This window comes from Neolamprologus multifasciatus, chromosome 4 (genome assembly GCF_963576455.1).
Source record: "Neolamprologus multifasciatus chromosome 4, fNeoMul1.2, whole genome shotgun sequence".
Lineage (NCBI taxonomy): Eukaryota > Metazoa > Chordata > Actinopteri > Cichliformes > Cichlidae > Neolamprologus > Neolamprologus multifasciatus.
The window spans coordinates 20,637,635-20,663,704 of record NC_140442.1 but is presented as its reverse complement, the minus strand read 5'-3'; the positions used below and the strand labels follow the sequence as shown (position 1 = coordinate 20,663,704).

General features: G+C 41.8%; 1 protein-coding gene across 4 annotated transcripts in view; it reads right to left on the bottom strand.

Annotated features, from left to right (window-relative positions):
- Window positions 1–9,319: 9,319 nt before the first annotated feature.
- Window positions 9,320–26,070, bottom strand: part of cacna1ha (calcium channel, voltage-dependent, T type, alpha 1H subunit a) — a 130,476-nt gene continuing 113,725 nt past the window's right edge. For 2 of the 4 annotated variants that reach the window (XM_085158157.1, XM_085158158.1), the window contains exons 33-38: window positions 20,051–20,172; window positions 18,970–19,128; window positions 18,752–18,892; window positions 17,174–17,339; window positions 14,733–14,890; window positions 9,320–14,635 (exon numbers count right to left, since the gene is read on the bottom strand). In XM_085158157.1, coding sequence (XP_085014283.1) covers window positions 13,238–14,635; window positions 14,733–14,890; window positions 17,174–17,339; window positions 18,752–18,892; window positions 18,970–19,128; window positions 20,051–20,172 — 2,144 coding nt within the window. In that variant the 3' untranslated portion in view covers window positions 9,320–13,237. Of the gene's footprint in view, window positions 14,636–14,732; window positions 16,837–17,173; window positions 17,340–18,751; window positions 18,893–18,969; window positions 19,129–20,050; window positions 20,173–26,070 lie in introns of those variants that run through there. The other 2 variants (XM_085158160.1, XM_085158159.1) reach the window with 2 other exon arrangements.

The following is a 26,070-nucleotide window of genomic DNA, read 5'->3' as shown; positions in this document are numbered from 1 at the left end:
AACGGCCTTTTTGTGTTTCGGAGCAGTCCTGGGAGTAAAGAGAGGTCTTCCTCTCCTTAACAAAACACAAACTTTGGAGTTGTTGTCTCCCTCTGTGAAGCAAGACAACCAAGTGAGTGGGACTCACAGATACAGAGGGAGAGTCAGGCAAGGCAGGGATTTGCATATTCACAGAGCTGCATAAACTAAATGAGGCAAAGTTGTAGAAGTACATGTAAGCACTTTTAGGGCTTAACAGTGACCTATGAATCATTGAAGCATAAAAAAGCACCTAACTCAAGGGATGAACTAGTGTTGCATCTACATATAACAGACATCTTAGCAAAGAAGCTATTTTAAATTGCATCTCTAGGCATTTTGTTACTAGCATAAATAAAAACAGTTTGACAGACATAAAATAGGATTTTTTTCATTGACAGGGGAATTCCCAAAGAGCTGTTAGCTGAAAATGTGACAAATCTTAGCATGATGTGCAGTGTGTGCTTAATAAATTTGAGGATACTGGGCACATGGGGGACAAAAGAAGAAGTGGCAGTCATAAAAAAGCATCTGTGGCTGTCAAGAATGTCATGGTACTGGGTCTGTGGCCCAGTGTTTTTTAATGGTGTAGTTATATTCTTCGATTATTGTTATTCATGAGTTTTGGTTCCGCTTGTTATATATTTAGTCCTAGGATTTTGGTTTCTCTTATTTTTGTCTTTCTCATGTTCTTTGTCGTGTCATGTCTTGTCTCCTTGTTCCCTCTGTCTCCCCAGACAGTCAGGTCTCTGGCTGTATCCCAATTCAGGGTCTGCAGCCTTAAAGGCCACATTTTAAGGCCGATTATGTCACAGCGACGCGACGAAGGCTGTCCCAATTCGAAGGCTGCTCGAAATGCGGCCCTCAAATGCGTCCTTAATTTCCCTGAATTTCAAGAACGTGGCGGTGTAGACTTTGTGGCCCAACATATCCCAGAATGCATAGTGCGGCGGTGGGTGTGGATAATTTTGCCAAAGAAAGAACAGCTGATGAGGGGCACCCGAAGAGTAAACTTTAAGTACTGAATATTATGTCACTTATTTATGTGCAAATGTTTAATAACAAATAACATTAAAACATTACTGTTGGCCACATGTCGGCAAAGTTATGTGACATTAGTGACGTTTGTACTAACTTGGTTTTAAAGCCTTTACTTTAAAATATATGCCGTTCAATAACTGACCTTAATCTTACAGAGTATGATCAAAGCTCATGTAGAAACAAACAAACAAATGAACAAAAGATTTTCTCCTTCATTTCTGTCAAACAAAGCTGTATGAAACGTTTCCAGCTGTTAGTATCATGGTTGCTAGGCAACCTGGGCAGCGCAACGGAGGCTAGACCGTCCCATTTCACAAGCCTCGCACTTCCAGCCTCAGCAGTCTTTAAGTACACGGCCCTTGAGGATCGTTTGCGTTCCATGTTTCTAGTTTCACAGTGTTCTTTTCCTATTTTTCACGTTGAGGATTTTCGTTTGTTTTTGTGCTTATGTTTTAGTTATTTTTCCCAGCAATAAAGCTGCCGCCTTGAGTTCACCTTTTGTGTCTGAGTCCTGCATTTGGGTCCACTTCCTCCCTGACACAGCCTCACATGACCTAGAAGCTTTTTTAAGGGAAGGGAAATAAGGAGCAGAGTTTGAATTATGCCAGATTTTTCTGCACTGTAAATCTGTAGCAACGGGTCTGATGAGGAGACGAATCCAAAGTTGAAAATTTCAGTTTAAATCTTTTTAATTATGCAAGGCGGACATCAGAAGAGATGTACAACAGCGAGTGTCTGCAGCCATCTGTAAAACACGGTGAGGCTCTGTCACGGTTTGGGTCTGCATTTCAGTCAGTGGTGCTGTCCAATTTAAAATTATGCACACAGAAAAGTAGGTTCAGGTTTTGTTTTTAACTATTCCTGAAGACTATTTAAAGAAAGCTCCCCTAATACAGTTCAGGTTGTGCTGAAGAAAAAAATGTTGTCATATCAAACATTAATGTTTGAGCTTATTAGAAATGTACAAACTCTGTTTTGCCTCATATACGGCCTTACTGTATATTATGCCTTATTTCCATCTATGTTTGCACGTGTTTCAATATGCACTTCTTCCCATTTTCCTAGTACATTGAGGTGTAGCTCAAGACTTATATATTCAGTATACTGATAATAATGAATGAAATACATAAATGCTGACCGTGTAATGATGAACAAGAACCAGACCACAGAGAATAAGGAAAATATTACTCACCCCTAGGCAAACTGTGAGTGTAATCAATGAGGTGTTTTAACATTTATAAATACTGGACCCACGCAGATGAAAAAAATACATAATCATTCAATCATGATCATGATGAAACAATTGCAGTGACCATAACCATGATTTCCCAGAGGAGCATTAAGCCAAGTGTTCTTCTGGTAAGTGGCTTCTTGCTTCTCTGTCTTTTAATGTTTAATGTTACTCTGAAATTGATCATGTGGGTCTGAGGGAATTCACTATATCTGAATCTTGGCAGCGAGCTGGGATTAAATATAGACAGGTCCATATATTCTTGGATGCAACTTTCATTTTAAGTTTTGTACCAAAGTGTATTCAAGTCACAGTTGTTTTATATGGGATTAGAGGGAAGACTTTCACTTTTTCATTTAAGGCACTGAACAAAATATATTACATTAGCCCTTGAAGAATTACAACTATTTTTGTACACAGTCATGTATTTTAAAATAATGTGATAAATAATGAAAAGCCCAAGACAGAGCCAGTAAAACTCAGTGCATTGGTGTGATGCTTGATGCATGGTGCTGAGTCACCGGTGTTTCGGAGAATGGGACAAAAGACAGAAACAGCCACATGAACCCTGAAAATTTTTTACTTTTTGCTCAGTTCTCTGGATGGCACAGCACAGAAGGACAATGACCCAAACTGGAAAGCAGGTTTATTATTTTTACCTGGGTGAGCAACTCACCAGATCTCAAACTCAATGGGACTGAAGACACATCTTCAGGAAAAGCCCTGGAAAAGAGTAGCCAGATGGGAAGCACAGTCTTTTGGGATAGGATGTTAAGTCAGGACTCAGGATGGCCACTGCCTGCAAAGTATTCTTGACAAATTGATATCTTATTCATGTTTATATATCCAGTTTCCTTCGAATACTGAGGCTGGAAATTTCCCTGCTGTTTCTCGTCACATCAAAGCTGAGAGGCTAGACCTTCACTAATATTCATCATTCAACTATAAATTAAATATATTTTGATAAATGGTCAAATGAACTTATATTTTCAGTTTGTAACAATAGAGAGGTCTAAAATGTCTGATTTGAAGTATCAGCACTTGTTGGACTAGAAATGATCTTCCTCAGAGCCGCACAGTGATCGATGATTAAGGTTATTTATTCGATGATTATCATGACTTCTAATTAAAAGCACAAGGGTCTTATAGAAATGTTCAATTGAGACTATTGTTGTGCTCAATTCAGTTTTATCTATATAGCACCAATTCACAACAATAGTCAACTCAAGGCACTTTACATTTTAGGGTAAAGAAATACCCTCCAATAATAGAAAGAAGCCCCGGCAATCAGAACGAAGAGACACGGGACAAAGGACACACAATAGAGCTGGAGTCAAACTGATTTAATTTCTAATGATTAAATACAATAGTGGTGGGTAATGAGGGAAACGGAGAAGGAAGAGGGAGGTCCTTTTTGATCAGGTGGAGAGCAGCTAAAAACAAATAAATAAATAAAATAAATAGCGGTCATGGCCAAGGAGTACAAAAGTCAAGAGTAGCAGATAACATTTATTTATAATAATAAAAACTAAAACCAAAACCAAGCTAAAAGTCCCACATGTATATAAAATGTATGACACGTGCAACAGTCTTGAAATAGATGTTCTAGCACCAACTATCACAGAAATCCCTCATTTTCATTGGTTGTATCTCACTGAGAAAGGCCTTACTCGATACAACTCCTCCACCATATCCAACACCAGTTCTGCAGACACTTCCAGGGCCAATCTCCTTAGTATCTGTCTGGCTTCTCCAGCCTGCTGCTCTGGTGAAGCTCTGCGGTCTTCATGCTTGTGCCACTTCTGTGCATGCTCTGCGACTCCTCTGCTGACCGCCTGGGCTCTGTGACTCCTGTTGACTTACCTCTCATTTTTTTATGCAGTGTGCTTTGATTATGACGTGGGTAGGAACTACAAAAAAAAAAACCAACCTTAAAATAAAATCATTTAAAAAACATACAAACATGGATAAACCATGTTTATAAAACCAGACCAATAAAAGACAGAATAAAACATTAAAACTGCTTCTACTCAGTAACAGGTGTATAAACAGAGTGAAAAGAGATGAGTGAACAAGAAATGCTCAGTGTATCATGTGTGCCCCTGTCTCTAATGTTACATACATTGTATTGCCAAAAAGCATTTACTCATCAGCCTTCACACGCATATGTCACATCCCGTTCTTAATCCATAGGGTTAATATGATGTCGGCCCTCCCTTGTGATTGTGGAAATTTCTGAGCATTCTTCCAGAAGCACATTTGTGTGATCAGACGCTGATGTTGGATGATCCTGATTCGCAGTCAATGCGCTAACTCATCACAGACTGTGTTCTATCAGGCTGAGATCAGGAGTCTGGGAAGGACATTCAGGTTCTTCCACAGCAAACCCACTCATCCATGTCTTTATGGAACTTGCTTTGTGCACTGGTGTTTACATAAAGTTTCACTGGAACTAAGGAGCCAAGCCTTGACAGACAGCCCCACACCATAATCCCCACTCCACCAAACTTTACACTTGGCACAATGCAGTTACACAAGTGCCATTCCCCTGGCAATAGCCAAATCCAGACTTGTCCATCAGATTGCCAGACAATGAAGCATGATTTGTAGCTCCAGAGAACACGTCTCTAGAGTCCAGTGGTGGCGTGCTTTACAAAACTGCATCCGATGCTTTGAATTGTGCTTGATGATGTAAAGCTTGGATGCGGCTGCTCGGCCATAGAAACCCATTCCATGAAGCTCTCTACACACTGGTCTTCAGCTAATCTGACATGAAGTTTGTCAGTATGTAACACTTGACTCAGAAAGTCGCTGGCCTCTGTGTGTTCTGTGCTTCAGTGTATGCTGACCTTTTTACGTGACCTACCACTTTGTGGCTGAGTTACTGTCATCTCCAATCACTTCCACTTTGTTGTAATACCACTAATAGCTGACCATGGAATATTTAGTAGTGAAGAAATTTAATGACTGGACCTATGACAGTACCACGCTGAGCTGAAGCTCATCGATCTCCTGAGAGCGATCCATCCAAATGTTTGTAGAAGCAGTCTGCACACATAGGTGCTTGACTTTACACACCTGGGGCCACAGAAGTGATTGGAACACCTGAATTCAATGATTTGGATGGGTGAGTGAATACTTTTGGCAATATATTGTATTACTGAAGGAGTTGTTATTACTTCGTTACACCACAGAAGGGTGTAAAAGGGTCCCCTAAAACGAGCAGGTCTAGTAGGGGTAAACAGGCCAGCCCACTCACTGTAATGCAGTCCACCTAGCAAAAGTCTAGAGACTGTGAAGAAACATGTATATCTGCATGTAAGCAGGTACAAAACAGTAAAAAAAAAATTACCCGGGCATATAGTGTACTTATTTGCCATGGAGCTAAGTGTCAGCAGCTAAAGCTAGCATGTAGAGACCTCATGGTACTTTGCACGTGTACCTCACTGTAATCACAGTAATATCTCTGAGTGTGTGTGTGTGTGTGTGTGTGTGTGTGTGTGTGTGTGTGTGTACATATATATTACCCTCATTCAACCCACCCGCAACACCCACCAGCAACATCAGCAAGTTTCTTACTGCAACTGGATTTAAATCCAGCTGATCTAACTGCTTCCCTGGATGCCACATTTCTTTTGTGCATATATTACTCGTGTCTCAACAGACAGAAGTTGTCATCTCACCACCTGACAAATCTGCTTCACACCGAAAATAAGCAGGTGCTGAAGGAAGGAACTTTTTGAAGAGTGGTACAACCAAGCCTCTTTTGCTGAACAACCAAATGTAGATATCCAATTAAAAGCAGATAGCGGATGTTTCATGGCGCTGTGAAGATAGAAACCTGCCTGGCTGACAGCAGACTAGTGCCAGGTGACTGACTTGTTTGAAGAGCAGGTAAGTGCAGGGACATATGGAGACAGATGCGAAAGTATCTGCAAGGCTGCCTTTTAAAACATGCTTCAAAGAGACCATAAGCCAGAAGGAGAGATGCGTCTTTAAATGGTCGCAGGCAAAGGGAGTCTTTGAATGCAGCTTAAACTGGCTAATTTCAATCGTGGAGATGCAGAGCTGCATCCAAACCCAGAATCTGTCTGTTAACACATCAAAAGGCAGAGCTGGCTGAAACGAACAAAAAAAAAGCCCAGAGCTGATTTTATTAGAAACAGGCAATAAATTAAAATTGAGTCTTTCGGGGCTACATAAAGGTTTACATAAATAATCAAAATAAATATAACTGGCACTCTAAAAGACAAGCTGTTAGCAGGCGCTGCTGTTTGCGTCTTGGAAGGCGGGGCGGAGGCTTTTGATTTTCTTTTTTCCTGTGAATCTGTCATCCTGACCTTTACTTCTTACAAAAACATATTACACACAAACACACACACACGTAAAGACACATACACACACTGTAATATGTGCACACACTCTTGCAGCTTTAGAGGTTATCCTCACATTTTCCCACTGACAGCTAATGTTCAGCAGCACCATCTAGTGGTGTCTCGAAGGTTTACAAAGGGAAAATGTTGCAGCAAAACTATGTGAGAGGAATGGTTAATTATATCAGGCTGTCAAATCTCTTCAGAATCAGAGCATTTGAACTCAAAGACATCAAAATGTTGACAGATTGGATAAATTTTCCTGCAGTTTTTGGTCTCGGTAATGCTCTCTTAGTCAAGAAACACTCCTTTAATATTTTTATCAAAAGCAAAGGGGGGCAAATAGTGTCCAAAATCATCGACATCAGTTCAACAATTTAAGTTGAACATTTAATCTGCAAGTATTTTATCGGCTCCTTGCCATTTCCGTCGGCTCTCTTCAAGCGCTTCCAAAAACTTCCAGAAAGCTTGATGTCAGATGAATGTGGGAGAAAGCGCATTAAGGTCAGCACTCCTTGGTCATATTTAAATGAGATCTTGCAAAGTTTGGAGGTGAGATTGGGCTCATTAGTCTGCAGCATTATGCACAAAGATCAGCATGTCTTGGAATAATGGATTGCTGTTTCCCTTTTGATCAGATTGCAGTGTTTCGGGTGCAGATGTCCAACTTCACAGACGGAGAAGCACACTTTACTATTCCGACCATGTCTCATTGTAGTCCTGATAGATTGTCTGCACACTATCATTTGTTCTTCTGTTTGTCTCCTAATAAGGACAGCTGCAAACCCTCTGCTAGTGCCATGCATCGTAAACTAGGATTCACTGGTACTTATGGACTTGTTAAGTCAGAAGAAGACCGATCCCTGAAGGCCCCATCTTGTAACTCATAGGATTCAAATAATCCAATGCCAGGGTCCCGAGACACCCCCACAGGTCTTGTGGCTGTGCTCCGAAGGATGAGAGCTGCACTGCCAACAAGTTATTAGGGAGGCGGTTTTAATGTTTTGGTCCATCCTTGTATGAAAAGCCTCCGATTCCTCATTTTACAATCAAACAGTGCCATCTAGTGGTTGTGATACTTTGTTACAGAGCATCATGGACGGTAGAACTTAGAATATGTCACTCAAGTTAAGTAAGGTTTTAATCACAGTCTGTGAAACAGTAATAGATTGTACTTTCTGCACAGCAACCACACTGTGGTGTGTAACAACAGGATCAATATGTGTTTATTAAAAGATTTGCCTCTGCTGGCTGCCAGTGCTCAAGTAGCGGTCAAGTTTCTTCCTGCAGAGGGAAAAATAATAGAGTAAAGGAGTGTGTCCATAAAAGAATTATTGAGTATTAAAAGAACCTTAAAAAGAGCAACAACGGGAAAAAAGCATGCATTGTCTTGAAACACCATTTGTAAATTTGCACATTTGTATAGGATTTGTTAAAGCAATAATAAGATGGAATAGCTTGTTTTAACCCAGTAGTCACTGGGTTAAAACCTTTGACCAAATAAGTGCACTACTTTGGTTTTTCACCTTTATAATTATGTTCTGAAGCTGCACTTTACACAAAAAAAGAATGTAAGTTGTCAGAAATCACAGAAAAGAAGGTTTTGGTGTGTGGAGCGAGTGGCTCAGCAGATCCAAGGAACAACATGTGTTGTGTTTTGCCACTGGTGGATTGTGTCTTGCTGAACATCACTAAGTCACAGTCTTCACAAATGTGACCTTAATACTTAATATTTCCTTTAAAGATTCTTTAATTCTATATTTAACACAACAGTGTTAAAAGTCTTGAGCCATCCATATTTTTTAAAATACTTTGCTCTTGCTGTTGTACCTCTCTCCCTACCTCCTCTGTATGACCAAAAATGTCATTTTGGATTGAACTGACATCACTGTTGACTCTGATTTTCTGTCCAGTTCATATGCAGTTAGGCACAACTCTGCCTCTTCTCCCTGTTACCTTTCTTTACGAAAGACTAAAGATAAATTAAAAAAGAAAATTCCTCAGAAAAATGGTCAGGTACAAGGACTGGACTTAAATGAGTGGAAAAGCAGCCAATGTCCAAAGAAAAACTTTGCAAGATCTCCAGAAAGGCAGAGAATTATAGTAGTCAAGACCACTTATAAAAAGAAAGAAAAAATATCTGTCTGCCTTGCAAGTCTGGCTCCTTATGATATGAGGGGAAGCTCAAGATTTCACAATACTGTATATTATCCATCCATCCAGAGATTAGATGAGAAATACTTCCTTTATCCCCTATTATAATAATATCTGGTAGATGCCTCTCAGCTAAATAGATGTATCATATTGTAAAGGCTGATAGCCTCTTTTATGAAAGACTTCTTAATCCTTATCAACTTCAGAGTGCATCCCAGCTGTCATTGGGAAAGAAGACTAAGAAAAATGCCACCTTAAAAAAAAGTAGGTGGCATGTTCTTGTTATTTGTATTATTTTAGGTTAAAGCTTAAATCTTTTCAAGTCCCCACTCTAACCACACACACACACACACACACACACACTGATAAATGTAACATGAGCTAAAACTTGTGTCTGGATTATTTATTGGTGCGGCTCTCATGCCCACACACATTTATTAAAGGGCAAATAAGCACAATGAACAGAAGAAAAAAAAAAACAAACAAACAAAACTGTCAGGAATTTTTTAAAAATGCAGTTTTTTAATTGACAGGAAAACATCCTTCAGGACAATGGTTGGTCATCGCACATTAATTATCAACGATACAACAGAGTCCAACTGCGTGTCGAGCCTTTAAACACCATCCCTGTCCCCTCCCCTTTTCCCCCGTTTGAGGAGTAATGGCGAGGGGGGCGGGGCTTATTATTGCAGACACATTGACTCTCCTCTGACAGACAGTACACATGCACCTCCTCCCCTTCTTGTAAGGCTTGAGGGGGGGTTTGGGGTGGGGGTGCTTGGGTCAGTCGCTGAAGGGTTGTAAGGAAGGAAGGAAGGAAAGAGAAAACAAGGCTTCTGATTCATCAAAGTCAAGTTCTATCACAGTTTGAACCTTCTGCTGCTCTCTAGGTTCAGCCGTGTGAGGAGCGCGATCGCCTTCACCGGACCAGCTCAATATTAGTTAAGAAAATGAACCACTACGCTGATCAGTCCTTTACAGAGCATCAGGGCTGAGGCTACTCCTACATAAAATATACATCAGATAAATATTTTCACCATCACCAGTGTTCTACTATGTTTAGATTACCTGGAGGAGAAGTGGAAAAAAAAAGTTCATGTCAACATTAAATAATGTTGGTTCTTAAGAAAACAGAACCAACCAGGTTTCCATTTCTCTATATAAAACTGTATAAAGTGGAGCTCTGTTCTCACACTGTAAATAACCACCCAGTACTGCATTGGACAATAACGAATAGGGTCGTCTAATCAGTATTTTATCAGATACCAATTATTAAGAGCCCAGTGCAATTAGGTAGTCGATCTACAAATGGAAACATCTGAAAATGCAAATATCAAAATCTCTAAAACATCCAGATGATTCTTTCCCAAAAGTTATTTTTTTCTTCTTCTGCGTCTTCTTTTTAAACCAAAACATGCAATAGTCAAAACTGTTTCCTCAAAAACAGGATTTAAATACTCAGATCCAAAGATCTGCAAAATCGTAAGAACAATTATACAGTCACTCTACCGAACCGTGTCGATTAATACGGCGATACCGTTTAGAGAAGAGGGTTTTCTTCAGAAAACCTAAAACCTCCCGTTGCTGACGGTGTTGTGCAGGAAAAGGACAGGAAACGAGACGAAGCAGCGTGTTCAAGCACACAAAAATGATTATTTTTTTTAAAAAAGGATTTGAAGCAGGGGAATGACTAACTGTGGCCGTGTGCGACGTCATTCAGTGAGCTTTATACTCCTGTGTGTCAGAGCTCAACGAGGACTGGCACCAAAAGACCTATAGGAGCTTTACATTCTGCCTTTGCAAGATGGGAACATTTACTCAGGGATTGTTGGTGTGTGTGTGTGTGTGTGTCCCTTCCACCTGATTACACAGTTGCCAACTGTAGCTTTAAGGAGACCCTATGTTCAACGGTGTCTAAAGGTGTTTAACACCAAACCTGTCTGTCTACACACGTGCTGCTCGGTAAAATGGAAAGCCAAAGAGAATGTAGGAGATTTATTAATTGATTTCATTCCTGGCTCTGTGTTTACAAAAGTTTTTGCAAACTTTCAAAGTAATTTATGCATCTGATGAATGTAAAAAAGAAAAAAAATCACCTTGTTTTTAATTATTTAGTACCCTTTGAGACAGACTGGGGGCAAATTTGCAGCAATTGTCTGATCAGCTGTTTCACAAATCTATCATAAATACTTGTTTGGTTGATTTTCTTTCCTTTTCATCTGCACAAACACGAAGAACGGAGCCTTACGTGTTTACAGATACGATATGGGAGCACTTTGGTTTTCACTCAGATTACTGAGGATTTGTGCATGTTGTTGCGCTGACCTTCCCCCCCTCAAGAAATAAAAATAAAATAAAGACACCCTCCAAGCCACCTGCCTTGGAAAAGGGTATCTGTACCAATGAAGCTTACAGGCATGCTTCAAGTGTGAGTGTGTGTATATGTGTGTGTGTGCCAAACCACACCGTGCACATAACAGAATCAATTACGTATTGTGCTCTGCCAGGACAGAAGGAAGAAAACGTTCAGCTCCTCGATGGAGCTCCTGGACGCATGGCCCACGTGACATGTGGCAAACCGGTGCGTCAGTAAACCGATGTGTCTGAAGTTGCGAGGTGCCGGTCAATGAGGACAGAAACAAAAGCGGAATGATAAATGGCTTGTCGAGTCCTCGGCAGAGGTGCGGATCTCTCTTCCGTTTACAGTAACCCCATCAGTGGGTGGGCCTGAGCTTTTGGAGAAATCTACAGTACCTAACGTCGCTTCCAGCCACACCCACACCAGCACAGCCACACTCAGGGCACGAGTACTTATAGAAGCACGAACACCAGACAGAGAGAGAGAGCTATTCTCAATCGTCATATAAAAAAATGGGTTTATAGCACGTATTAGCAGTTCTACAGTATGAATACAAGAGTGTGGCTGTTTTTATGTAATGTGGATGATAACTATATTTTCCACAAGTATATATTATTATTGCACTCTGGCTACACATATTTAGTAAGTTAGTTAGTTTGGTTGTCTTTAGATGTACAGAAACACAGGTGTCGAAGCTGATCCAGCTTGAAAACAGCAGTAGAGGAGAGGCTCAGTGAAGCCATGATTCATTTCATTTGAATGAATCAAAACAAATAAAAAATCTATTTTTTTCCCTGCCCTGAAATTTCTGGATTTTAAACTTCCCGCAGGGATGTGGCCCATTTAATAACGGCCAAATTTGAATGTGGAGCTAGGGCGCGTGAACTAATTAGCACATCTTAGTCAAATATATACTCACATTGCCCTTTCTGTAAATGCCTCGCATCACTGAGCCCATACTCTTAAGACTGATACCTATTTAGACACCGGTTACATAGAAATCTGAGACAAAACTACAGAAACACATCACACACACACAAACACACACGCTTCCCCCCCTTGTTCTCTTCGATCTCTTTTTCAAAATAGAAAAATAAAACCCGCTCTCCTTGGACCTCAGCTGGCAGGCTGAGAGGAGAGGGGCGCTCTCTTTCACGGCTTCCCTCGCTCTTTGAAAAGAGACATACATTCACAAGAGGACAACGGAGGAGAACAAACGAAACGAGCAAAGTTGAAATTCAAATTTTGTGTGCAAAAAACATTTTTAGATCTCTATAAAAATATGTGCATATGGATAGAGCTATTTTTACCTCACCAAATACAGTATTTTCCTTTATTTACACTGCACAGATACACAGAGAAACACACGCACTACAGCTCTGCCCTGCTCCTCCTCTCTGTCGTTTACAGGCGTAAGAACTACATGGCCGACTTCCACAACAACAGATTTGACAGTAATCGCACGTAAGAGAACTCAGACGCTCGCACACGCACACACGCACACATACAGAGTTCTGCTCTGATCAATGTGATCCGAGGAGCAGAGGAGGGGCAAGCAGAACTTCTGTAGAAAACCTGAAGTTGCATATCCCACAATTCCCCCCCTTACGCTCGCATTTCACAAACCTCTTCCCGTTAAAAGGTCAGAGGTTGTCAGCCAGACGCTGCTTCCTGATTGGCTCGCGCAGGTGAGGACAGTGTGTGAAAAAAAACTTTGGCTACGGAGTTAGGTGGCTTTAGTCCTGGTGTGTTATCTGCATTAGTCCCCGACACACCGTGTACAGTGAGCACTGTTTGCCTGATACAGCCTCCAGCTGTGGATCTGCTGTCCTTCAAGCTGGGTTTAAAATAAAACAAATGGATCCATTGTCTCTTATTCAAGTCTGTACCAGCTTCTCTATGGAAAGAGTAATCAATGTCTGTTCATTATTCATCTTAACAAAAAAACAACTGAAAAGAAACACCTCTTATCCCCATCTCTGCTGAGGTTAGCCGAGGCGCCGCTGCTCCAGCCTCAGAGATTTAAAACCAGATTCACCTCCAGAATCAAACGACTGGTGTTTATTGGGCGGTCCTCCGATTCTTTGCACTGAATCCTGCGCCGCTTCCCAGCCTGCCGTCGAAAGGGGAAGAGCAGGTGGCCGTGTCTGTGTCTGATATGCCAGCTGATAGGCCGCTCATGTATCTGGACTGCGGTTGGTCGAAGGTGAACTGAGGGAGGGGGATGTGCCCCGCAGCAGGGGAGACAGGGCGTGTCTGTGAAAAAGGCATAGCGCTTGGGACAAGAGGGGTGTGAGGCTGGATAAAGACGTTCGGGCTGATGGGGATGTGTGGGTGTGGAGGCGTGTAGGTGTGGGGAGGGGTGTGTGTCTGAGTGCGTGTTGGAGTAGACGGTCGTGAGTGAGCCAGCGCCCGAGTGGGCGAGTTTGCTCGCAGAGGAACGTGGACAGGCGTTAGCGATCTGTGCATTGGAGATTGCGTGTTTGCGTCTGATGACACGTCTTGGGCGTTTGTATTTGACTGCATGTGTGGCGTCAAGTCGTAGGAGGGTGTCCTGCGTCTCAGCATCGTGCTGCAATCAGATAATTTGGGGGGCGAGGCGGTTTGAGCGTGCTCCCTCTCTGAGGGTGGGTGAATGGATATACATGGAGGACTCATCTTCTTCTTTCTGTGGTTGCTCCTGACAGACTGCACCCTCATAGGACCGCCTTTCTCCAACCGGTAGGCCTCCTCTGTGAAGTGTTTGTTAGAGCTGGTTGTTCCAGCCTGCGGGAGGCAAACCTCGATAGAGTGACGCCGCTGGTCATCGGCGTATCCGGCATTCAGTGATGGCGGCTTGTCCAGGAAGCCCTGGTTGTCGATGCTGAAGCCTTTCCTGAAGTCCCGGTCCTTCAGTCCGGCTCCAAGCAGGCTCAGTGCGCTCCTCGACGAGGATGGTGGCAGCGGAGGAGGAGGAGGAGGAGGAGAAGAGGTGGAGGAGTAGGAGTCGAGGGCGGACGGCAAGGTGTACGGGGAGAGGGAGTGGCTGCGGCCCACTTTAACCCGGCTCTCCGTCCCACCTCCCTCCCCGTCCCACCACCTGTGGCCGGCAGAGCTGGTGATGTGATACACCTCCTCGTCGGCCGGGTCACAGAGGGAGATGGCGGAGGGCGGCCTTGGTCTCCGGAGGCTGGCAGGCCTCAAGGGGGCGCGGGGCGAGGGAGGTGGAGGGAGAAGCAGCGAAGGGGAGGACGGCGGCGGAGGAAGAGAAGAAGGGGAAGAAAGCAGAGGAGGAAGAGGAGAAGGACGATAGCGAGGAAAGGCGGAGGGGGAGGAGGGAGAAGCAGGCAGGGGTGATGACAAGGAGGAGGATGGATGAGGAGATAGCTGTGAAGGGGACAGGGGGGGCAGATGGACTGAGCTGGTCCTCTCCTGTTGCTCAAAACCCTGAGACTCCACAGAATCAACTTTAACCGCCACCTGCAACAGAAAAGCAGAACGCATGGGTATAAGAAGCTGCTGACTAAGAAATGTGTGTATGTGTGTGTGTGTATAAGCGTGAAACGGGGTCTCTCACCTGCCTATGCAGGGCCCGTGGTGAGGGGCTGGGTGTTGGCGGGGCGATGCGAGGAAGAGACAGGGATGGAGGTGACCGAGGGTGAACGGGGGAAATGTCCGGAACCTGGAGCAGAGAGTGGCTCTCACAGGGCTGGGAGTGGACCGACATCACTGAGACTGCAGGGAGACATGTGCAAAGCATATATGTCATCAAGTCAAACGTGATAGAACACGGCACACACACAAAAATGACAGAAACACATGCACTTCTGGAGAAAACACGTGCACAGCTGGGCATAAAGAAACACATGTTATTTTAAAGCATTATATTTCAAGAGTCATGGCCAAAGTATGACATCGCTAACACTTTATTATGATAGAACATTCGGATCTTACAAACAGCCATTCAAATAAAAGTTTAAGTGGAAGATGTGGTCATAAATAACAGCTTCAGATATGAAGCCTGGAGAAGTTTTCTGGGCTGAAAATTTGCTTTTTAAAATGTGCTATCAAAATAAAGTGTTTCCTGGATGAAGAAAAAAAATTATTAGCGCATACAGTAGGTTGTTACACTGTATGCTGAGCAGCAGCACCGAGCTGACTTTCCAGGGAAATAGTCGCAGAAGGCCAGCTTGCTGCATGTAAAATTCCACATTAGATCCTGGTTACAGTAACAGTTTCACTTGTCTCTACTGCGCCGTGCCAAGGGAAATTAGGGTCTTGACAGAATATAGCGCTCTAATGTGTCAGGTGTCAAGTGCACAAGAGAGCACATCCATCAGATGTTCAATCTGTGTGGTGAAACTGTGTAGCCAGGCTCTCAGGTGATCTGCACACACAGGTTCAGTGAACTAGGAAAATTTCTGGAACCTGCAGCAGAGAGCATTAAGGCTCACCGAACTGGGGTGTGCAGATATAATAGAAATAAAACATTCAAATGTTAGTCAGAGCGTAAACGAGTTCATTTCAAGTAGATATTTTCAGTTCAAGCTGTAAAGTCACTTGATAAAACATTATTCTTAAAACACCACATCTTTGACAAAAGCTGGGATGCTGTGCAAAAGGTGAATAAGTACTTACCCCATTCCTGACTTCTTGCATATTTGTAACACTTATTAGATCAAACAGATTTTCAATAACAAAAGGCAGTTTTTAAATGATTTATTTTTATTTATTAAGGAATCAATTTGGCTCTGTGTGAAAAAGTAATTACACCCGAAACTTAATAACTGGTTTTGCCACCCTTGGAAGTGACAGTTCTTCCAAGTTTCCACCATTTGTGGATTATGGATCTAAGCTAGCCTTAGAAATGTCTTTGTAGCTCTTTCCAGACTGACAGGTGCCAATGACTGTTTCTCAGCTGTTTCTTTAGATCTTGAAATGATGTGTTGCTTTTTGAGATATTTTCACCTCCAAGTGATTTTTTGATTCAGCAGGTCTGACAGTAATCGGGCCTAAGTGTGGCTACTAAAATTGAATTCAGCTTTCCAAAAAAAATGCAGTTAATCTGTCAATTCATGATTTAACAGAGGGGCAGTTACTTTGGCTCACGGGGCCAGGTAGGTTTAGATAGAGTTCTTTCATTTAATACACAAAATATTCATTTAAAAACGGCATTTTGTTTTCCTCAGGTTATCTTTGTCTATCTCTGCCTGTCTGAAACATTTAAGTGTGAAAACATGCAACAACAACAAAAAAAGAAGAAGACGAAATCAGGAAGCCGGAGTACACAGAGAGAACCCAAAAAGACAACTAAATGTCTCTGTTTTCATCTCTGATGCGATATCTGTGTGCTTTTGATTGCATATGAGGTTTATGAAAATGAAATCAAATCACGGACACAGCATCCCAGCATTTTTTTGTTTTTAACTAGACTATAACCAAAAGACAAAAGAGAAGTGATGACTGCATATTTTTAAACATATGCACTTTTCTGACTTTGCAACTTGACTGTGAAGACAACGACCACTCTAGTTTAGTATTCGGCCATTTCACAGCTGAGCAGATGAGCCTGTGTGAAAGTTGCGGGTATTCACGTGTATCGACTCATCCACTACAGTAAGTACCTTAGGACAGAGCTGGGCCTGTCCACAGCCTGGACACAACATGCCATTAGATTCTGACTGCAAATGAAACAGTTCTTGTTAGTGCTTAGAGATGTGTTCTGAGCATTGTTTCTTTGTGTTCTGACTTCTTTTTTAAACACACAGAAGGTGAAACTACAGGGAAAAAAGATAACATTATGTAGGATAGGTATAAGGTTGACTCTATGTGAGATAAACATTACTCCGTCTTTTATTTTAACTAGTTTCAATTGGACCTTGTGAAGTTTAGTTAACAAATTTAGTAACTGTGTCTCTGTCTGTTTACCACACAGATTAAATAAAATGCCAAAACTTCACAATAATAAAGCGATGCTACTCTCACAATCAATATTTTAGTATTTAACATCTAGTTTACCTGAATGCTGGTGTTGGGGACTCAGGTCTACCTCGTCTAAAGGGTAGGGGGCGCTGGCGGGTCGCACCGGTCTAAACATATAACTGTCATTTGGCAGAGAATGCATCCTGGATACAGAGATCTTGGATGACAGCAGGTTCTGGTTGTTGTACTGCACCTCTTCCTCCTGCAGGGGGAGACAGAGACCACTCAGTGCTAAAACCAACAGCTGCAGTTTTTACAAAGAAAGAATAGAGCGCTGCGTGATTCTGATGACTGACGTCTGTGTTGCAGGTTGAGACAGGTAAAAATATGAATGCCATGTCTGTGGCATCTTTCTGGTGCAAGATAGTGTATGGACAACCACTGAAAATAACACACACACACACAAATTCAAAGAACTGTCTCTTAAAGTTATCTTAAAGGTTAAAGGTTAAAGGAGAGCATCATTTGCCATCTTTCCATCAGGCTCTGACAAACATAGGCTGAATTACATGCCAGCTCTATGCACAACCCAAAACATGTATGTAAATGTTTCCATATTTGTTAAAAGACTGTAACCCAGCAGTAAGATGTAATAACAAAGTATATGTTTATACCTTGTTTTATTAGTAATATTGCATTTCCACCGATCAGGCATAACATTAGTACCCCCTCCCTATTATTGTGTAGTTTCCCCTGTTGCTGCCAAAACAGCCCTGACCCATCGAGGCATAGACTCCACTAGACTCCTGAAGGTGTGCTGAGGTGTTTGTAATCAAGATGTTAGCAGCAGATCATTGAAGTCCTCTAAGTTGTGAGGTGGGGCCTCCAGCAATCAGACTTGTTTGTCCATTGCATTCCACAGATGCTTGATTGGAGTAGGATCTGGGGAATTTGAAGGCCAAGTCCACACCTCAAACTTATTTTTGTGCTCTTCAAACCATTCCTGAACCACTGTTGCTTTTTGACAGGCCCAATTATCCTGCCAAAAGAGGCCACAGCCATCAGGGAGTACTGTTTTTATGAAACGCTGTACATGGTCTGCAATAGTGCTTAGGTACATATCAAAGTAACACCCACATGAATGGAAGGACCTGAGGTTTCCCAGCAGGACATTGCCTAAAACATCACACTGCCTCCGCTAGCTTGCCTTCTTCCCATAGTACATCTGGTGCCAGGTGTTCCCCAGGTAAGTGACACACCTTGGGAGGCGGCAGAAAGGTCAGCAGTAGTTTTATTTGATGCAACAGTAGCTCGTCTGCTGGATCAGATTCCACGTGGGGAGTGAAGGCCTACCCGTGTGATTTGTTCACTGTTCCTTCCTTGGACCACTTTTGAGAACACCCCACAAGAGCTGCAACTTTGGAGACCCAGTCGTCTACAAATCATAGCTTGGCCTTTCTTAAATTCAATTAAACCCTTACATTTGCCCATTTTTCCTTCTTCTAACATATCAACTTTGAGGACAAAATCTTCACTTGTTCAACTATGTTATGATTGTGACGGTGTATCAAAACTGTTTTATCATGAATTAATGTAACTGGCACACATGAAAAAACATGTTCCACAATGCTGATACTGCTGCAATTGCTAATAAGCACAGTTTTGTCTTCCTACCTCTTCAGGTGAATTTGAGCATGGCCCCACATAGGTCCCTCCGACTGAGCTGTTGTTGGAATTTGTGCTTAGTCTGCGATCCCTCTCCCTATCCATTTCCAAGGCGATCTCTGCATCAATCTCTGCATCCTCTTTAGCATCCTGCAAATATATATCTACTTAATATCTGTGCATTTAAAAAGCCAAAAACCAAAGAGATAGTACTCAAGTTACTGCACCTTGTTGCTTTCCTCTAGATGTTTCATCAGAACAGCCACCACCACATTGACCAGAACAAACTGGGCCATGAGCACAAAGGTGACAAAGTAAATTGGAGAAACCCAGGGCAGATATGGTAAACAGTGTTCGTCAGACGGGTGACACTCTCTCAATGTGTCCTGAAAAGAAAAAGAAGAGAAAATGAAGAAGCAGAGAGTTTTAACCCGACACCGAATCACAGTCACCACATGAAATAGCTGGGCATCCACAGTTTTACACAATTACTCATTTGTAACTTCAGGAAACAAAGAAACACAAATTTAAGCACACACAGAGACATGATGTAAGTAGTTCATAATTAGTAAAAAAGAAATAAAAACATTGCACATTGTTAAACAACCCCCACTCTCCATCACTCCTAAAAGGTATATGCATGAAATCACGTCCTCTTTTTATATTGAATTAGCTCAAAAAAATCGCCAAACTGACAGACGCATACATTTCTTACACACAACATAAAACAGACTGTCTGTACAAAGACAGAAATCTACTTTAAAGTGCCTTTTTTAAAGTAGTGGTTAAAAAGAGAAACTGTGTGGCATCGCCCTCTACTGGAATTCAAGAGGCATTGCTTATGTTGTGGGCCACTTACGGCCCAGTCTGAGCTTTAGTGGAGAAGTTTACTTACGCATTTAATCCTTCACATAATATCTTAATATTAGAAAAAAGGTGTGTAACTTCAACAAACATGTCATCAGGCCTTGTGTTTGACACCTTTTCCCTAACATGATCTTGTTAAAGAGATTCTACATTATACCTAAAAATTATAATTCATTAAAAAAAAAGAAAAATACATGACATTGTCACATCATTTGTACACGATCACATTTTTGTGTCGTTCAGAATTTCATTTTTTAATAAAGTAAAACTCAAAATGTGAAAGTTTTGACATTGGTCTCCTCTAAGCTACTTTATAATTTATAATTGCTTTTCGAGGTCGTCGCTCTCTGCGGTTATGAGATAATCTAGTCATCATTTATTAGAGCTCATGTTGTGCATACAAGTGCGTTTGTGTGTGTGTGTGTGTGTGTCTGTTCATACTTTCATAATCCCATTCCAGTTGTCTCCAGTGGACACTCGAAACAGTGTGAGGAAGGCCATCCCAAAATTTCTAAAGGTTGCGTGACGACCCAGACCTTCACATGGGTTGTCGTCGCTGCACTCTAATCAAAGCAAACAGAAGAAGACGTTAATTAAGCTGCGCTATAAACATGGTGATGAAAAGAAGACGAGAAATACAACGTGCCGCACTTCCATACAAAATACAACTTCTTCTTCAATCATATAAATGCAGAGTAAACTAGTTCCAAGTGGCGTCTCCCTATGGATGTGGCACAGGAGAGCGAATGAGAAAAGTCTTCCAGGGGACAGCAAAAAGTCTTTGGGTCAATTTAACAGAAAGCTCTCGAGGCCTTGTTTACAGAAAGAGAATAGCCACCAGAAGATATCCTCCCTTGCCTCAAACCTGAGGTCACATTAACAGCATGCTTGAGAAGAATAACACATCCCTTGGAGTATTATGTACCATGTTTATTATTCTAAGCATCAGTCACCAGGAGACAAATAAGAGGATTAAACAATGTGAGAGTGTAGCACAGAGGAAATGGATAGGGAAGGTTTGCGTAACTTGTAATGAAATCAAGCTATACTGATGCAAGACTGAAACGCTCGCTGTGGCTCTAACAAATGGGAGACGACTGAGTCAGAGGCTGCTGAGAATTCAGAAAAAGCAGCTTCAGTTCAAATATATTCAGTCAGACGTTAAACATCTGACGTTTTTCTTTTTTTTGGACTGCAGGTATTTCACGTGTACGCCTTTAAAATATCTACATCATTAGCAAAAAAAACCATACTTTTAGACATAAAAAAACTTATTTCACAAGATCAGATTGTAAGCAAACTCATTTAAAAGATCTATATATATATATATATGTATATATATGTATATATATATATGTGTGTGTATATATATATATATATATATTAGGGGTGCAACGATACACAAAATTCACGGTTCGGTTCGGTTCGATACTTTGGTGTCACGGTTCGATATTTTTTCGATACAAAAAAAAAAATGTTCATGCTGTTTAATTTGTAATTTATTAAATTTTCACAGCACATTCTGCACCACATCTCTGTGCGTTCATCATTTGTTTGAAGCCAGCTCACCTCCTGCAACCACTTTTCCGAGAATACGCGCTTCTTTTGTGGTTCGGACTCCTGACATTTCTTTGGAGGTGGAGAAACACCAAAGTAATTGCTTAAAGGAGCTTCTTCGACATCTTTAAGAGTTCTAAACAAATGTCTGTCCTCCTCCAGAAAATCCTATGTTTGCAAACACGCGTTGCAACTTCTTATCTTGTGCGCATTTTTTATTTTGACAGCGAATGCGCACCTGCGGACCACTTATGTGCAGCCCTGGTTATTTAGCTCGTCATATTGCAGCCACAGAAATTCTTTTGTCCATGAAACCATAAAGCTGCACTTTCTTTTTGCCTTATAGTCTGATTTGTCATAACTTTTCCGTTTTGTGGTAAGCTTTTCTTTGGCTGTCACTTCTTCACCCTGACCTGTCTTATTTGGCTCAGCAGAACTAAAATATATATCCTGCTGCTTTTACACACGCACTAACACAACGCTCAGCGATTCTCTGCGATCAACCTCTCACATGTTTAAGCTGCGGGAGATTTCACTTGTCATGTTTGCATAGTAAGCTAACGATTGATAAGACGATGTCAGAGGAATTGGTGCGCAAATTATCATCACTCACCAATCAGTGCTGTCGCTCTCTATACACAGTTCACGCGATTGCAAAGTGAAAGCAAAAAACAAGCGCAAATTCAAACGCGATTTCAATATGTCACATATTGACAGTGGCCGATGCCAATGACATAATTACCCAGCTACATTTCCGAAAGAATGCAAAAGCACTGACATATATTTTTCCTTCCTACGATAGGCCGACGGGCAGGGCAGAGATAGATTTTGGTAGCCCGACTGGAAAAAAGCCCCAGGACGTCGGGCTAGCGATTTTGCGAGCCCTGTATCTGATTGAGGAATCACTCATCTTTGGAAAAGAGAGTTTATTATGGAGAAATGTCTCTTTCCAAAATAAAAGCTATACTATACGCTTCTTCTGGGCTATATTCTCAGCAGCATATTAAACATATCAGGTCCCCATAAGGAGAATCATGTGCTAACGGCTGTCTAAATGACTCGGGTAAAGTTTGTAGCATGCTGCTTGTTGTTTTTCTCTGCTTCCACTTGTCTTTGCACTAGGATGATGTCGGAGTAAATGTGCAGTCGTATTGGTTGTGTTCCCACTAGTGCTGTCAGCGTTAATCTGAAATGACATTAACGTCACAACACGGCAAATCTCCCTTAACGAGCTACCGCGGATCACCTCATGAGTGGGGCTGGAAGACGTCAACACATTAACGAGCTAACTGCGCTAACACACTAGTTCCCACCAATTGAGCATTGCTGGCACATCCAACATACTGTTTTACTTTTGTCCATGACACGCTTACCTTCAGGGTCATACATCACATGAAAACCAAAATAGTTCCAAACGCCAGATCTGAATGAGGGTGGGGGAGGTTCAATTTGCCATGTTGCAACTAGCCTAGCTTCTGTCTCGCTAGCTTGCCCTGCGCTCAGTGAATCTGTGTTCGACTACTCCGCCTAGGCTGCACTGTCGAGCGCAGATCCACTGAGCGCTCAACACAGACAGCATCATCAGAAGGAAAGTTGATAAAATAAATTAAAATGTTGTATCGTTCGATACATATGCGTACCGAACCGAAAGCACTGTATCGAACGGTTCGATATCGATACGAGTATCGTTGCACCCCTAATATATATATATATATATATATATATATATATATATATATATATATATATATATATATATATATATATATATGGAGAGAGAGAGAGAGAGAGAGAGAGAGAGAGAGAGAGAGTTTCATCTAACAGTGGTGACTTAGACCTAATTAGACCTAATGAGGAAAACTAATGAGATCTATTAAGTCACTCAAGTCAATGTTTCCTTGCTTTCACACCTTACTAAATATTCTTTCCTCTCAGTTGGAGCTCGCTCCTGTATAGACCATTTACTATTCTACCCCTTTTGTTTTATCTTTCTCAGGTAATCTTCCTTTAACTCCTGCCCACTGGAAATCGGGATTCATCTAGGTGTAGACTACCAGATAAATTCTTAAATCTAGATTCAGATCCACACTGGAATATGTTAATTACAAGCTATGCTGAAAACACCTGACCCCGAAATGACATGAAGCCAGAACTGTATTAACATTTAAACACTCATTCAGCCCCCCCGTGCCCTCATCCTATCTACACAGCCTTGGGCAGATACCTTGGACAGAGTCTGCCAACGTATGCTTGTCTAAGGTCTGTCAGTTAGTCGCATAATTGTTGGTCAGTTTAAATTCCTCTTCCATGGTGAAAATGTATAAAACACCATGTTATAATAAAACTAAAGACTTGTCGACGGCCTATGTACCAGGAGGGGTGTGAGACGCAAGTAAGTTCGAAGATGAGGTTTAGCTTTTTCTTACTGGTGTATGAATGCAGGGAACGTTCCTGTTCTCCACCGCTCTGTGCCACGATGTTTCCTTCAAAATTTCCAAAGTTAAAACATATTTCACCCTTACAGGCATGAATCAGCATTTAGTTTGGCACTTCCAAACATTCATAAAAATCTCTGCAAAAGCTGAAGATGGGTCATGTTGCATAAATCGGCAAAACAGACATCATCTTCTATTCCCAGCGTGTAGCAGAGGATCATAACATTTCACCGAAAGCAACCTCTTTATCAGAAAGTTGTTTTTCATTTCATCTTCCCAGAAGTCCTTTTTTTCTTTTTTCTAACACTTTTCCCACACAGACTCAGGCAAAATGAGTTGGACAGAGTGAGTCCATTGAAGAAGCAATAGTGTAAATAAATGGGATCATGCAAATGTGATCTTTCCTTGGTCAAAACAGGAAGGGAGGGTGCAAAAACAAAGGGGGGGGGGGGGGGGGGGAATTTGCCGCAAATCGTGACTGTAATAGTGATGCTTGGATTCAAAAACCTTTTCTGGCAAAGTGTGTGGAGCAGTGTGCGTGTGTATGAGGTGCCGTAAGGGACATTATTACTGAAACGCTCTCACACACACTACTGAAACGCTCTCACACACACTACTGAAATTTTAGCTCTCACACACACTACTGAAACGCTCTCACACACACTACTGAAACGCTCTCACACACACTACTGAAACGCTCTCACACACACTACTGAAACGCTCTCACACATACTACTGAAATTTTAGCTCTCACACACACTACTGAAACGCTCTCACACACACACAACTGAAACGCTCTCACACACACTACTGAAATTTTAGCTCTCACACACACTACTGAAACGCTCTCACACACACTACTGAAACGCTCTCACACACACACTACTGAAACGCTCTCACACACACACTACTGAAACGCTCTCACACACACTACTGAAACGCTCTCACACATACTACTGAAATTTTAGCTCTCACACACACTACTGAAACGCTATCACGCACACTACTGAAACGCTCTCACACACACTACTGAAACGCTCTCACACACACTACTGAAACGCTCTCACACACACTACTGAAATTTTAGCTCTCACACACACTACTGAAACGCTATCACGCACACTACTGAAACGCTCTCACACACACTACTGAAACGCTCTCACACACACTACTGAAACGCTCTCACACACACTACTGAAATTTTAGCTCTCACACACACTACTGAAACGCTCTCACACACACTACTGAAACGCTCTCACACACACTACTGAAATTTTAGCTCTCACACACACTACTGAAACGCTCTCACACACACTACTGAAATTTTAGCTCTCACACACACTACTGAAACGCTCTCACACACACTACTGAAACGCTCTCACACATACTACTGAAATTTTAGCTCTCACACACACTACTGAAACGCTCTCACACACACTACTGAAACGCTCTCACACACACTACTGAAAAACCAAGGCATTTCAGTTGAACAGGAAGGCATTTCAGTTGAACAGGAAGGCGTTTCAGTTGAACAGGAAGGCATTTCAGTTGAACAGGAAGGCGTTTCAGTTGAACAGGAAGGCATTTCAGTTAAACAGGAAGGCGTTTCAGTTGAACAGGAAGGCATTTCAGTTAAACAGGAAGGCGTTTCAGTTGAACAGGAAGGCATTTCAGTTGAACAGGAAGTTAATTCTTGACAAAGAAACTGAAGGAAAAAGTGGTAGATTTCAAACAAACCACTACACAGATGTCTACTCAGCAACCTGCTAGTTAGGGGTGGGTTTTTATAATCGATTTATCAATTAAAATCGATTCTGGCTTGGATAACGTTAAATCGATTCATTAAAATCCTGAATCAATTTTTTAATATAAATTAATTTTGCCCGAAATGCCAGAATCTCAGGTGAAACCGCACAAAATTTCAACAACCACCAAACAGCTAAAACAGTAAATGAGAGCAGGAACAGGGATTCTGCACAAAGACGTAAACACACAGCGCAGACCCGCGGATCAGAATCAATGGGATGTCGCCTTTCTCACCCGACGGCATGGACACGGTCGGGGCTGAAAGCCAACAGCTGGCTGATTCTGATCTGTCGGCGGTCCGCGCTATGTTTTCACGCCGTTTTTGCGCTGATTCTAAAGCTGTTAGTTTGATCTCTCTCCAAACAATATTGACTGAACCAGCAGCAAAAGAAGATCCAAACTGCGCTTCACATAAACATCGTCATGAATTCCCTCTGACGTTTACTGTTTTGCTTCCACCACGATAAAATCACACGTCATGCACAGCTCTCTCTCTTTCTCTCTCTCTCTGTACTTCAAGAACTGTTTCCCGTCTAAAAATCTGTTTTCTGCATTATTCACTTGCTTGTTATGCACAAGTCTACTGTTGTTTACAGCGCTGTCGGCCGCTGTTTTTTTTTCGTTTTACATACTTCCGAAAAGAAAATCTTATTTCTGCCGTTC